We start from the raw sequence: 14,008 nt of genomic DNA on the forward strand, positions 1-14,008 counted from the left end.
ATGAAATTACATAATTTCAAGACATTTATGAAATATTTGCCTATGAGAGCAACAACACTGTGAGAGAAATGTTCAGTACAGAGAGAGGGAAATTTAAACAGACTGGTCAGTCTGCAGGGATTATATTTCACTCCTATGCACTAAGTAATCATTAAAGATATACACTGTCAAGCTAAGAGAAAAAGGACAAGATTTTTACCCCAAGTGAATGGATAAGTTCCTAGTTGTGGACTTTGGGGATGAGTTTTCAAGTAACAAAATGCCATGGATAATTTATTCTGACCGCAAACTCAAAGGGGTATATTTGGTTTGGGTTTCCTAGAATCACCCAAACCTTGAAACTACTAATTTAGCTAAAGCCATTAGAATAATAAAACAATCTACTTTTCAGTATTGTCAGGTATAAATATATCTCATGTAAATAGTTAAATGCATTGCCTAACTCAATTATTAAGGGAAATATTTAAAAATATAAAATGACATCTTAAAACAGCATGTACCCCATAATCAGCTTTTAAAAAATCAGTAGAAAGGGGCTGGGGATTTAGCTCCGTGGCACAGTGCCTGCCTGGCAAGTGCAAGGTTGTGAGTTTGATTCCCGGTACTGGAGACAAACCAAAAACCAAAAAAATCAGTAGAAAGATGTGAAATCACAGTAAGCTCTAAAATTATACCTCAATTTAAATAGAATAAGCAAGTTAATATGTGCATTTTCATTGAAATGAACTGCTGAACGGTTGAAAATTAGCAACTATATCATGTACCTGCCAAAAAAGCAGTATTTTTTTCATGCTGGGAATCAAACCCAGAGTTTTACACAATCTAGGCAAGTACACTACCACTGAGCGATCTCACCAGCCCCAAAGGCAATTTTTCCAATGTTATATATGAATTTTCCTTCTAGAAATATTTATTGTACATGTAAAATCAATTTCTTGAATTACAAACTCAGCTTCATAAATATTTCCCCAATAACAAACACTGGCTATGTTTTTTAACTCAGCACGTTTGTCTAGAATTTATGAGCAATGACATTAATTCCAAATGGAAGGGAATGCAAAGACCATTTTTACAAATTAACCATCTGATTTATCTAGGAAGAGTACTATTTTTGACTGCTTCTTTTATCTCAAAATAAGAACTCACTTAAAAAGATGAAAGTATGGTGAATACATAGAAAATAATAAGATGACAGAGAAGATTATCCCAACCCCCTCCTTAATAATCATGTTATAAAGACATGAAAAGTAACTATCTCCATTAAATGCTGCTAATTGCATAAAATACAATACACATATAATTGATATTAAATTGAGCAATGTATACACTGCTCAGCTCTACAGAATTCATGAGAAAATTTGGCTTTTAAAAATCCAATGGATTTAATGGGACAGTCTTCAGGTGGTTCTAGTGTTCTACACACGCACACCCCATACCGGCAAGGAGAACTGATTGCTGTCTTTCAGAGTCAGAGACACAAATGAAAGAGTTTCACAGCACCACTGCACTACTCTTAACTTGTGTTCAGGATCAAAAGGGAAAATCTGTATCTTCAGATTAGAATGTTATCATCGATGTCAAAATAAGCTCAAAATAATTACTTTGCATGGGTATTAAGATGTGGCTATGGCTTACTTTGCTGTTTCTTTCATTTCTCATTTCTCTCTGGCTTCATTTGCTATTGTTGGTGTCCTGACAGCTGCCATAAATTGAATTTGGTCGGATCTATAACAAAAGGCACAGATCCATATACTGGACACAGCCTGGAAGACTTTAGAAAAAAATAGCAAAGCTTCCATAAAACAGCTTCAACAAAACCAGTGCATGCTGTACACCCCAAAAAACAAATGATTTTCAGTTACACCATGCTTGTCATTTGTAGTTACACAAAACAATAATTAAATCAAGTGCTCCAGGAAACAGGAAGGAGTGGATAAGCAAAACACACAAAAAACTTCTATAGTCCTGATTGTTCAGGATTATAGATTGGCATTCCTTAGGAGCTCCATTTCTCTTATTACCGGAGTGAAAACTGAGTCGAACACCGTTGTGTGTTCTCAGGGGTAGTGTGATATACAAAACATTAAAACACTGCCACGTCTTCATCCACAGAAGGAAGCAGCAGACCTTTTTGCAAAGGTAAACTGGATCATGTCATTTGCAGCTAAACTCTTCCACCACCTCGGTTCCCTCTTAAGACAAAATGTAAGTAATATTAGCAGTAGCCCAGCCCGCCCATTTGGCTTCCAGGGCTGCCTCCAAGACTGTCCCCAGCTTCACGGTCCTCTCCCACCACACCGTCCCCGCTCAAAACACAGAACCCTTATTCCAGCTCCTGTGAATCAAGCTCTGCGTGTGCCTTTTGCACATTGTTCCTTTGGTTTGCACTTTAAATAGCTAACTCCCGACTACCATTTTAGCCCGGTCAGTCTACCAAGAGCCTTCACTCACTGCTCTCCACTCCCAATATATCATTTTCCCTGCTTCCAGACACAAGCAGTTTACTTTTCCTTATAATAACCATGGTGACATCATTAAACACTCCTTTCTACTTGCATCTGTGCATTGTTTTATCTCCAACAAGACAATAACCTCTTTGAGAACCAAGAACCACCTTTGCTTCATTCAAACCTATATCAGTGACTCTATCATGGCAGGCATTTGTTATTTGATAAATAATGAATTAAGGAACTAAAAACAGCCTGATCACATTTTCCTACTTATACATTCCTTACTACTTTCAGACTATTTTTCAATATTTTCTGAGAGGAAGAAGTCAAAAAGGTCCCTTTCATCACTGTGTGATATCCAGATGTATCTCTGGCCAGTTCTGTCTCTAAAGCACTTTTTCTGTTCAAGGTGCTCAAAAAAAAATAAAAAAGAAAAGAAAAAAAAACAAGAGGCACAATAAGACTGATAATACAGACCTGTGATTCATGTATCAATGAAATGTGTATACTTATTAGCAATGTCTTGCGTGAGTTTGATGTCTCCCATTAAACAAGAGTTAGACATTTGGATCACCCCTAAGGTATGTCTCAAAATTCTAGCACAGGTAATTACATAAGCATGCCCAATCTCTTCTTTCATTTTCAATGAGAGGATTTTTTCCTTCTCACATCAATAAAACAATACTCTCATTGTTTGTTGAGCAGCTCCACACCCACACTGCTCTGCCCTACAGATTTCCAAAGTGGTGACTTCATCCTTTTTATATATTCTTTTCAAAAGAGACAAAAGTTCTGAGGTTAAAAAAAAAAGAAAAAATGTTAGAATATGTGGCATTTTGTGTTTGCTGTAGATTGCTGAATGATAAACACAAGATAAATTTCTTCCACAAAGAAAGAAAAAATACAGATAAATTGTTTCCCAAGAGAACAATTTCTTTCAAACTTTAAACACTTTTGTGAAATGTAAGATCTCTCCCTTCACTGCACATTTTCTTAGAAGAATTTTAATTTGCAGAAACTATATCTCACTAACTAACACCCACATTCACTAATACAAATCATTAAAATCAGAAAGTTTATTTGTAAAAAAAGGAGGAAGTCATAGGGTGATTCTGAAGACAAAAGAGTGTAGTACTGTTGAAGGTACAAAGAAAAGTTATGCAAAATTGTTAGGTTGTGGCTGTTTAGGAGAGAAAACACTGTCACAAGTCTTCCTGTGGCTTAAGTATTTGTTAAGCAATTCTAGAAGCTACAGAGGAGTACGCAGGAGCCGCATCTTCCAAGGACAACCAAGACTGTCCAGATAAGGCAGCAGGACATCCAGACTTCCCTGTTAGAAGTTCTACATCGGAGGCCCAATGTTCCACAACACAGAGGAACTACAGTTGACAGGCACAGTAACTGAATATCTCATGAAAGCAATAAAAGTTTGAATGTTTGCAACAGGACAAAACGGTAACTGTGGGAGGTGATTAATATGCAAACCCTGATATGTTCATTATACATTTTTATTGAAATGTTACAGTATATCTCATAAATATATACAATTATGTGTCAATTCAAAATAAGTTTAAAAATTAAAATTCAAAACAGTTCTGCAATAGCTCATTGAAAAATACAGTCTAGTCTTTTTCTCCCAAAAGAAGACATAACAAGAATTACTTGAGAAAATGATTTCTTGAATATATGTATACTAGTTAGCTCTGTTTATTCTATAAGCAAATATCTAACCTTAAAACAAATTTAATTTTTTAAAAAAATTCAAAGTTGCAAACTATACCTACATTTAAAATTAAGAGACAAATTTAAGTGTTTAAATTAGAAATGGCCAAAAGAGCTTTATTGCTTAAGAATAAAGTGCGGAAAGATTCTGCAAAGATGAGTTGCTTTAACCTTTGAGTTTCTGAAGAACCTGTCATAAAAACAGAGTGTAAGGAGGGTATCAAAACCAGAAATCTATAATGTCTATCATAAAACCAGCGTCAGTGGGTAGGGGATAAATCACCAGCACCTATAGACCCACACTACAGCAGAAAGAAGAAAATCAACAGAATTGCCACAATCATCATGAGATGTTATCTGGTTGCTTTAGCAGGCAAGTCTGGAAATAACAAAAATCTCTGGATGCCAACTCACAGGTGAACACAAAAAAGCAACATGAAGGTTCTCATCTTGCTAGGGTTATCTGGAGACTGGAACCGAAGAACACTCAAAACTACAGATGGAAGCACTTTTGTGGAAGAAAGCACCAACCTGAAGGAACTAGACTGGTAAAGAGAGGTAGGCTAGGAAGAAAGAAAAGAGAAGGCTCAGGCACAGGAGGAGGGCAGGAGAACTGGAAACTCAGAAAGAGCCTCCTTTATCTTTCAGCTTTTTGTGAAAATAAAGGAGAATATTATACCATTATGCTACAAACGTTACTTTTGCCCACTCCTTCCTCCTAAAAGGATACATCATCTTTCCTTAAAAAGTGTTCCAGTACAAAATCTCAAACAAGTCTCATAAAATTTTTATATAAGAAAAAAGAGCTTGGGCGTGGTAGAGCACACCTGCAATCCCAGCAATTGGGAGGCTGAGGTAGGAGGATAGCTGTGAGTTCAAGGCCAGCCTGGGCTACACAGTGAGTTTAAGACCAGAAGAATTATATAGTGAGATCCTGTCTTAAAACAAAGCAAAACAAAAAACAAAGAGCAAAATGATGTTCCCATAGGTGACCCATGTACATCAAAACTACTCAAATACAGATGAAAATGGAATCTTGAATTTAATAAGACTAATGAAATTTTAAGTAGAACTAGAATAACAGAAACAAAAACAAAAATAACTACATTAACTTAGAAATGAAAACAAAAATAATTATCTTATTACAGTAATTATGAAAAGGAAAAGGGAAATATTTCACTTATTACAGAAATTAAGACTGAAAAAAGAAAAATCTTCATGGTGGGAAGATATAAAGAAAACTCTAAAACTTAAAAAAATAAGAGATTGACAAATTCCAAGAAAAAGTAATAGATATGGAAGATGGGCAAAGAACAAATAACCTGCATTCAACAGCAATCTCTAAAAAAGAAAACAAAAGTAAAATAAAATACTAAAAATAATGTCCTAAGAATTTTCACTAAAGGCTTCAAACTACACAATAAAAGGACAGATTATGTAGCAAGAAATATCAGTGAAAACAGCTACCATGAAAAGAATTTTAATAAAACAAAAGGATTGCAAAGGAAAAATTCTTTGGGTATCGACACAAGGACACTAAGTCACTGATAAGAGAAAGACAAATCAGATTTTCATCACGTTTGATAGAAATATGAGAAAGGAGTTGCATATTTAAGATGCTCAGGAAAAATTTTTCAATCCAGGTGTTTTGTGTTCTTTTATTTTTAATCTAACCAAATTACCTTGAAGATTTTAACCCACGGAATAATTTTAGTCACATGGAACTGGAAAGACTATGCCAAGAGCCCTCCCTGGATAATCTGCTGCAGGATTAGTTTTAGAGACTAACATGATTTGCAGGGTTATCAGCATATGGGTTTATGGTGAGTATTAAATGCATATTTACTTATAAATAAAGAATAAGTACTTTGAATATATTTGATCCAACCCTACCACGTTTATAGAGTATAAGATGTGACTGAAACATGAGGTGAATCTTTAAATTTAAAAAAAATTTATTATAGTAAAAAAAAAATTGCCATAATTCCCTTGCTTCAAAAACACTTACCCCATCCTTTCTGACACTTTCTGAAGCAGTTCTGGAAGTTCTCTTTTAAACTATCTTGTGTTGAGTTATAGCTGCCTCAGTGTCCTGAAATGATTCAAAATATTTACCCTCCATAGTGATTCTGACTTTGGGGAAGAGCCAGAAGTGGCCTGCTGCCAGATCTGGTGAGTAAACTGGATGACGACATGCTGTAAGGTTCACCCAAGCCTGTCTACTGTGGGATGGCACTCGGTAGCAGCATTCACTGCATTTTTGTCACATCTCCTAAAGACACCGAGGAAACAGGATGTTCAGAACTGCTTCAGAAAGTAGCAAGAATGATGGGATAAGTGTGTTCAAAGCTAGGAGGAGTATTTTGAGTGGGCAGTGAGTCTTTTACTGTAATACATTTTTTAAACTTACACATTCACTATAAGTTTCACAACTCATGAATATTTCTAATGTATTCAATTTACAGATCAAGCAATTAAGCAACACAAGTGACATCCAGGTACAGACGGTTTGGTATCAGAGCCAGTTCTTTCGAAATGTGCTGTCATAAACTGTACAGCTAACTAAAATGAGTTTTCTTCTGCTTTTGCCTAGAAATTTACATTGTGTACAAAGAGTCATTATATGTTGGGCACAAATTCTGATAAGTTTAATATTTTAATTAAAACAGGGAAATTAAAATTTATCAAAATTGGTCAAAGCAACCAAAACACTTCAAAACAAAGCAGTCATAAAAGCTATGGAAAATGGAAAAAGCTGTAAATAATGGGAAAAGCTGTAAATAGTGCCTATAGGTACCATCACCCTGCTTCTTCAATTTTTTTAGTAATAATATTACAGTTTAACTAAGGAGTTAACTAATTCAAAAAATGAGGTCCATACACTTACTTTCTCAATATACTATCTGTTCTTTTGTCACCATCTGTCTTTCTTTATTCCCATCCATACTCTTAATCTCCCTCATTTCATATAATCAACAAAATCTGCTCAGCCCCTAGGGTCAAAAAAAGTCTAGGCCATTGCTTGGGACCAAAGCATCAAGCAGAGCTTTCCAGAGAATGCAATGGAGAAAATCCCCAGAGGAATCGAAAAATGTCTGTAGCTGATCCCAAGTCCTAAAGGTTAACAGACTAAAGGATCTCACCAAGTCAAGATTACAGCAATAGGTTGACTAATTTCCTTATGTGTTTTTCATGGAACGCACTTTTATCTGCAAAACTTCTGGGCACTAAAGTTAAGTTTATCAAACTTAGTCTGAATACTCACATTTAATTCATTCCTTAGCACAGCTTCAAGAAGGTGACCTATGTGCTCCTTTTCTTCTTTATCCACAACTATGCAAATCTCTTGTGAAATTCTCTCTAAAATTAGAAAGAAAAAAGTTAAAATTTTAGGAACTGAAAAAAAGTACAAAATAAAGTCCCATTGGGCTGAAGCCTAAGCTCAAGTGCTTTTCAAAACCCTTAGCCAGGACCAGAGAGGTTCTGACTTCAGACCAAGTGGAGTGACCTGTACTACACATTAAGATGTCCTTGAATCATTTACTACACAAGACAATAAACCCAGGCATTCAATATGATGTGTGTGGGTGTCCAGCCATCAGACAACCAACAGAAATAAGAGATCATACTTTACATTTGATAGGAAATGACTGAAAGTGACAACCACCTGGCTGAGCACTTCCACACTTCCCTATATACAAGGAGTCTCCCAGAATCTGACAGTCTCACTCTTCAGACAGATTCACTCTCTAAGTTAAATGGTTGTCTCCTGTGCAAAAAATGTCAAGAATTTCTCTAGATTCGGATCCAGTACAGTTAAGTTCCTGTTTTAACTCTTACTATCACAAGTGCAAATAGTTCAATTTTCCTCAAATCTGGTAGGGTTGAGATGGCTGGATATAAAAATACAAATTATATGACACAGCAATATTTACTTCTGGAAACTGTTAACTAAAAGACATATAGTCCCCCTCTACAGCAAGCAAATCTGAGGGGAATTTATAGCAACCAGGTAAGGTATAAAGAAAATAAAGTGTAGTTTCACATAGGAGTGAACACTTCGTCTGACTAACACTTGATCCAAGCTTCTTCTTGCATGAGTAACTCTATGAAATGTGTTCTATATTACCAATGATCAAGTAATAATGATTCTTTTCAAACAAAGGTGAGGAAAGCAGTTAAAATAATACCATCAGTTGATAGATTCCTCTATCACTGTCATACAATTATCAAAAAGAGAAGGGAGGGAAGGGAATTAAGATGTATTATGCACACATACCAACTTCCCACAAAGAATGTAAACACTACGCATGCTGCAAACATGTACTAATAAAGAAAATTATCTGGAAAAAAAAAACTGTGTGTTCCAGGAGGTATTTAAGAACACAAACCTTGTGATGACCCCACTGGAATAATATTATTATGAGTGATTACTTGATCGGTGGTTATACAGAACACATTTCATAGAGTTACTTATGCAAGAAGAAGCTTGGATCAAATGTTAGATGATTTCAGGAAACGTGATTTCAAAGAAATAAAGTAACTTGTCAAAGTTCACAGGGTTCTAACTAGTAGAAAAAGGATTCATATTCAAAGAAATGTTTACAGATACACAGCTACTCTACAGGGCTAAAATGAGGACAGAGGAAATTATTTGTACCATCCCTGCATCCTTTAGCCTGTTCATTCACTTGAAAACTTAAAGAAAAATAAGTATTTATATATCCATGTAAACAGTAATACTTTATAACTAAATAAATTACAAGAAACATTTTTACTGAGATATTCTGACATATGAAACTAATTGTTATATTAAAATATTATTTGCACCTCCCTCCAGTTAAAAAAAAAGACAAAAGTTAAGTGTCAGAAGCTATCATCTTTAGGGTCCCATCTTATAAAAACACATACTATCTCTGGTCTTGTTAAAAAAATGAATCTAACTCTGATCAAGCTCCAGGATCCAGCAGCTACCTTATAAATGGCAAAGAAATACAAAACAGCACAGTTAATGACTCTGTGCTCAAAATTTAGAAAAGAGTATCTACTGGCCAAATGAGCTGAGTTTAACAAAATAAACACTGTAAGAAAGATAAAGCTTAGGGAAACTAGGTTAAAAGATCATTTACTTTAAATATATTTTATTAGTGCCTATTAATTTTACAAAATATCAGGTTTCAGTGCATATATGTTGATCATATCCATTCCACCACTACCCACCATTGTACATCCCCACTGCTTCCTTCTATTTGTCTAAAAATAGTCTCCCCTCTACTTTTATGTCATCTTCTTTAGATTCCACATATTAAAGAGAAAATCCAATACTGTCTTTCTGTCTGGCTTATTTCACTTAACATGATGGTCTCCAGGTCCATTCATTTTCCTGTAAATGACAAATTCATTCTTGTTCACAGCTGAATAACAACCCACTAGTGTGTAATATACCAAAATTTCTTTATCCATTTTTCTGGTTCCATATATTGCTATGGTAAATTGTGCCACCGTAAACATGGACATGAAGGTACCCTGTCATATGCTGTCTTTAATACCTCCAGGTATATACCAAGAGTGACAAAGGTAAATCAAATGGTAGTTCCATAGTTTTTTGAGGCATCTCCATACAGATTTCAATAAAGGCTGTCCTAATTTAGAGTCTAATCAGCAGGGTAGAAGGGTTCCTTTTTTCTGCATCCTCACTACCACTTAATGTTTTCAGTACTGAAGGCCATTCTGACTGTGGTAAATGCAAATTCTGATTTGCATTTTCCTAATGGCTAAATATGTTAAACTTCTTTTATATCTTTATTGGCCACTTGTACTTTTTTTGAGAAGTCTTGGCTCGGTTCTTTGGACCATTTATTGATTAAGCTATTTGATTTTGGGGGTGTTAGTTTTGTTGGACTTTATATATTCTATATCGTGTATTAAGCCTCTATTGGAAGAGGAACTAGCAAATATTTTCTCTCACTTTTTAAAGTGTTCCTTCAAATTTCTGACTGTTTCCCTTACTGTGCAGGATCTTGTTCATTTGATGTAATACCATGTGTTGACTCTTACTATTATTTCTTGTGCTGTTACAGTCCTACTCAGGAAGTCTCTGCCTATGGCTGTGCTTAAAGTATTACTCCTTATGTTTTCTTCTAGCGGTTTCAATGTTTCCAGTCTTATATCTAGGTCTTTAATCCGTGTTGAAATGATTTTCATAGTGTGTGACAGAGATCTAATTTGAATCTTCTACATATGAATATCCAGTTTATTAAAGAGGCTGTTTTCTTTTTTCCCCCACTGTGTATTTTTGGCTCCCTTGTCAAAGAATAAATGTCTGTAGTTACATGGGATTATTTTTGTCTTCTATTCCTTTGCATTGTGTCTGTTTCCATGCAGATTATCACAGCTTTGTCATAGAATTTGATATCAGGTATTATGATGCATCCAATCTTGCTCTTTGTCACTAGGACTGTTTTGGCTATTCTGGATCTGTTTTGTTTCCAAATGAATTTCAGGACTTTTTTTTCTAGTTTTGTGAAAGATGTCATTTGAATTTTGATCAGGTTGCATTGAATGTGTAGGTCAGTTCTGGTAAAATGGCCATTGTAACAATATTCGGCTGAAAGATGAACATGACGGATCTTTCCATATTCTACTATCTTCTTCAGTTTTATTTTTCAATGTTCTCTAATTTAAACATAGAAGTCTTTTCCCTCCTACTTAGCTGGATCCCTAAGGTTTTTTTGAGGCTACTATAAATGAAATTGTTTCCCTGATTTCTTTGTTACCTAGTTAGTTCTTCGTTGGTGCATAGGAACACTATTAATTATTTAAATGTTTATTTGTATTCTGCTATTTTGCTGAGTTTATTACCTTTAAAAATCTTTTGATGGAATCCTTATACCTTTCTTAGTATCTCATCATCTACAAATAAGATAATTTGAATTCTTCCAATTTGCTGTCCTTCTATTTGTTTCCTCTTTCTTAATATTAAGTTGTTTATTGAATAGGAGGGGTGTGAGTGGACATCACTGCCTTTTTCCTGATTTTGAGGAAATGTTTTAAGTTTTTTCACCATGCAGAATGATGGTGGCTGTGATTTTTTTAGTATATAGCTTTTAGTATATGGAGATATGGTCCTTCAGTATCTCGTCTCTTCAGCTTTTTATCATGAAGGAAGGTTAAATTTTGTCAAAGGCTTTTTCTGTGTCAACTGACATGATTACATAATTTTTATCTTTCCTTCAATTTATGTAGCACATCACATATATTGACTTCTATATGTTGAAATAGTCTTATACCCTTCAAATAAAAGCAACTGGATCATGATGAGCGATCTTTTTAATGTACAACTGAGTTTAATTTACAGGTATTTTATTCAAAATTTTTGCATCTGTGTTTATCAAGGATACTGGATTATAGTTTTGCAATTGCTGTTGCTGTGTCCTTGCCCAGTGTTGGTCAGGGTAATGCTGGCCTTGGAGGATGAGTGTGGAACCATTTCTTCTTTTGCTATTTCATGTAGTAGTGTGACAGTCTTTACCAGTAAACTCATTTGTTGGGAGACTGTATTATTGCTTCAGTCTCATTATTTCTTACTGATCCCTTCAAGCTTTTAAGAACCTCTTTGTTAAATTTCCATAGGTTATTATGCTCAGAAATTTATCCACTTCTTCACTATTTTCTAAGTTATTAGAATACAGGCTTTAAAAATAGTCACTCCTGATCCTCTAGATTTCAGTGGTGTCTGCTATAACATCCCCTTTTTTGTCTCTAACTGTACTAATTTGGTTTTCTCTTCTTTTTCCTTTGGTTAGTTTGTGGGTTTAGCAATTTTATTTTTGTTTCAAGGAACCAGTTCTTTGCTGCACTGTGTATTGTTCCTTTACTCTGGCCTAAAGTGTATCCTATTTTGCAGATCATTTCATGAGCTGCAAAATGACTGTGTATTCTGTAGTTGTTGAAAGTAATATTCTACAGATGTCCATTTGATATAAAATGTAGTTTAACTCTGAATTTTCTCTGTTGATTTTTTATTTGCATGACTGGTCTATTGGGAAGAGTAGGTTATTGGAGTCTCCTACGCTTACTGTATTGAGACTTAAATGCCACTTTATATTGAGTATTATCTATTTTATGATATTAGGTACACCAATTTTCAATGCATATATATTTACAATTATATCTTCTTAGTATTTTTTCCTTTACCAGCATGTACTGGCCTCATCTCTTCTAATTTTGTCTTAAAGTGCACCTTATTGGGTATAAGTGTAGCTACTACTGCTTGCTTTCACACTCCATTTGCATGGAAGAAGACCATTTACATTCAAAATTATTATAGAAAGGAATATAATAGTTTCTGCAATTTTGTCATTTTTCTAATTTTTGATTCTTCCCTAATTATCAATAGCCTATCTATTCTTCTTTTTCTGTATGTAGGATTCCTTTAAGAGTCTTCAGCAATGCTGGCATAGAGGTCATGAATTTTGTTATGAATATCATGGAAGATCTGTATTTCTCTTTCAGTTCTGAAGGAGAGTTATGCTGGATACTAGGTTGACAATGTATTTTTTCAGGTCTTGAAATACATCACTTCATGCTCTCTTGGCCTTTAAGATTTTACAGAGAAGTATGTAATTCTGACAGGTTTACTTTTCTAAATGACTTGGCACTTATTTCTTGAAGCTTTCCCTGTTCAGAACTCTTCGTATTTCACTACGATGTAACATGGGGGAGGTTCTACAGTATTCTGGCTATGCCTGCTTGGGGTTCTAAACACCTCCTGTACCTGAACATCCATATCTTTCAGCAGATTTGAGAAGTTCTATATTAATATTTCACTGAATACTATGCAATCAACCTGAATATTGGTGCCTTTAAATGTAATTATTTTAAATCATGAATAAGCTATAGTGTTATCCTAGTTACTCTTCATGCTGCTGAGACAAAATACCTAACACCCAAATTAAAGGAGAAAAGGTTTACTTCAGCTCACAGTTTGTAGAGGTTTCAGTCCATAGTTGGTTGGCTCCAAGGAAGGTAGCATGGCAGAGAGGCATCACAAGGAGAAATAGTCCACGGCAAAGCAAGCAGGAGGCAGTAAAGCAGCAAGCAGCAGCAGCAAGCAAGCCTCCCTTTTATCCTACCCAAACTACAAGCTTTTTGGGTTGTGTCACCTACACCTAAGGTGGGGCTTTTGTCTTCAGTAAATCCATTCAGCCACACCCAGAACTATGCTAGTTCTAATTAATCAGTGGACTAATGCAGTACCACATACCTGACCACCTGAACACCAGTATCACACATCCTAGACACTGAAAGCCCTAAAAAGTACCACCTATGAGTATATGAGGCTTTGGGGGAACATCTAGACACAAGCCATAATAAGTATCTAGAAATGCAAACATGTAGTAGAGTTCTTATGACCTGTGATTTCACATGGCTATAAGATCCGGATAGCTGATACTTTTGAGGAGAGCATAGGTCCTAACTGGGTGAATGTTCAAGAAAGTATTTTTTATTGGGGTGGCAAAGTTCTGTTCTTCACCTAAATGATTATGCAGCTATGCAAAGTATTATGTAAAGTATAAGTTTAATTTAGTTTTTTGTATCTGATTATTAAAATATTTTAAAATAAAAAACTATTATCTGAATGTACTCCAGTTCTTTTACCTATACTATTTTTACTCATTTCAAAAATATCTTTACAATGAAAGGCCAAAAGAATGTCTTGGGTATGTCAGAAAGACACATAAAGGGGCTGGGGATTTAGCTCAGCGGCAAAAGCGCCTGCCTGGCAAGCGCAAGGTCGTGAGTTTGGTTCCCGGTACCGGAGAAAAACCAAAAAA

The 14,008-nt window shown here is 35.1% G+C and overlaps 1 protein-coding gene across 1 annotated transcript in view; it reads right to left on the minus strand.

The window, feature by feature from the left end:
* The window catches only part of Ispd (isoprenoid synthase domain containing), a gene marked incomplete at its 5' end in the record, with an annotated part of 254,789 nt that overhangs the window by 152,149 nt on the left and 88,632 nt on the right, over positions 1-14,008 (minus strand). The window contains 1 exon segment of the mRNA XM_013510696.1: positions 7,438-7,532. Within this exon segment, the coding sequence (XP_013366150.1) occupies positions 7,438-7,532 (95 nt within the window).

The sequence above is a fragment of the Chinchilla lanigera genome, unplaced genomic scaffold, assembly GCF_000276665.1.
Source record: "Chinchilla lanigera isolate Chin_1 unplaced genomic scaffold, ChiLan1.0 scaffold00009, whole genome shotgun sequence".
Taxonomy (NCBI): Eukaryota; Metazoa; Chordata; class Mammalia; order Rodentia; family Chinchillidae; genus Chinchilla; species Chinchilla lanigera.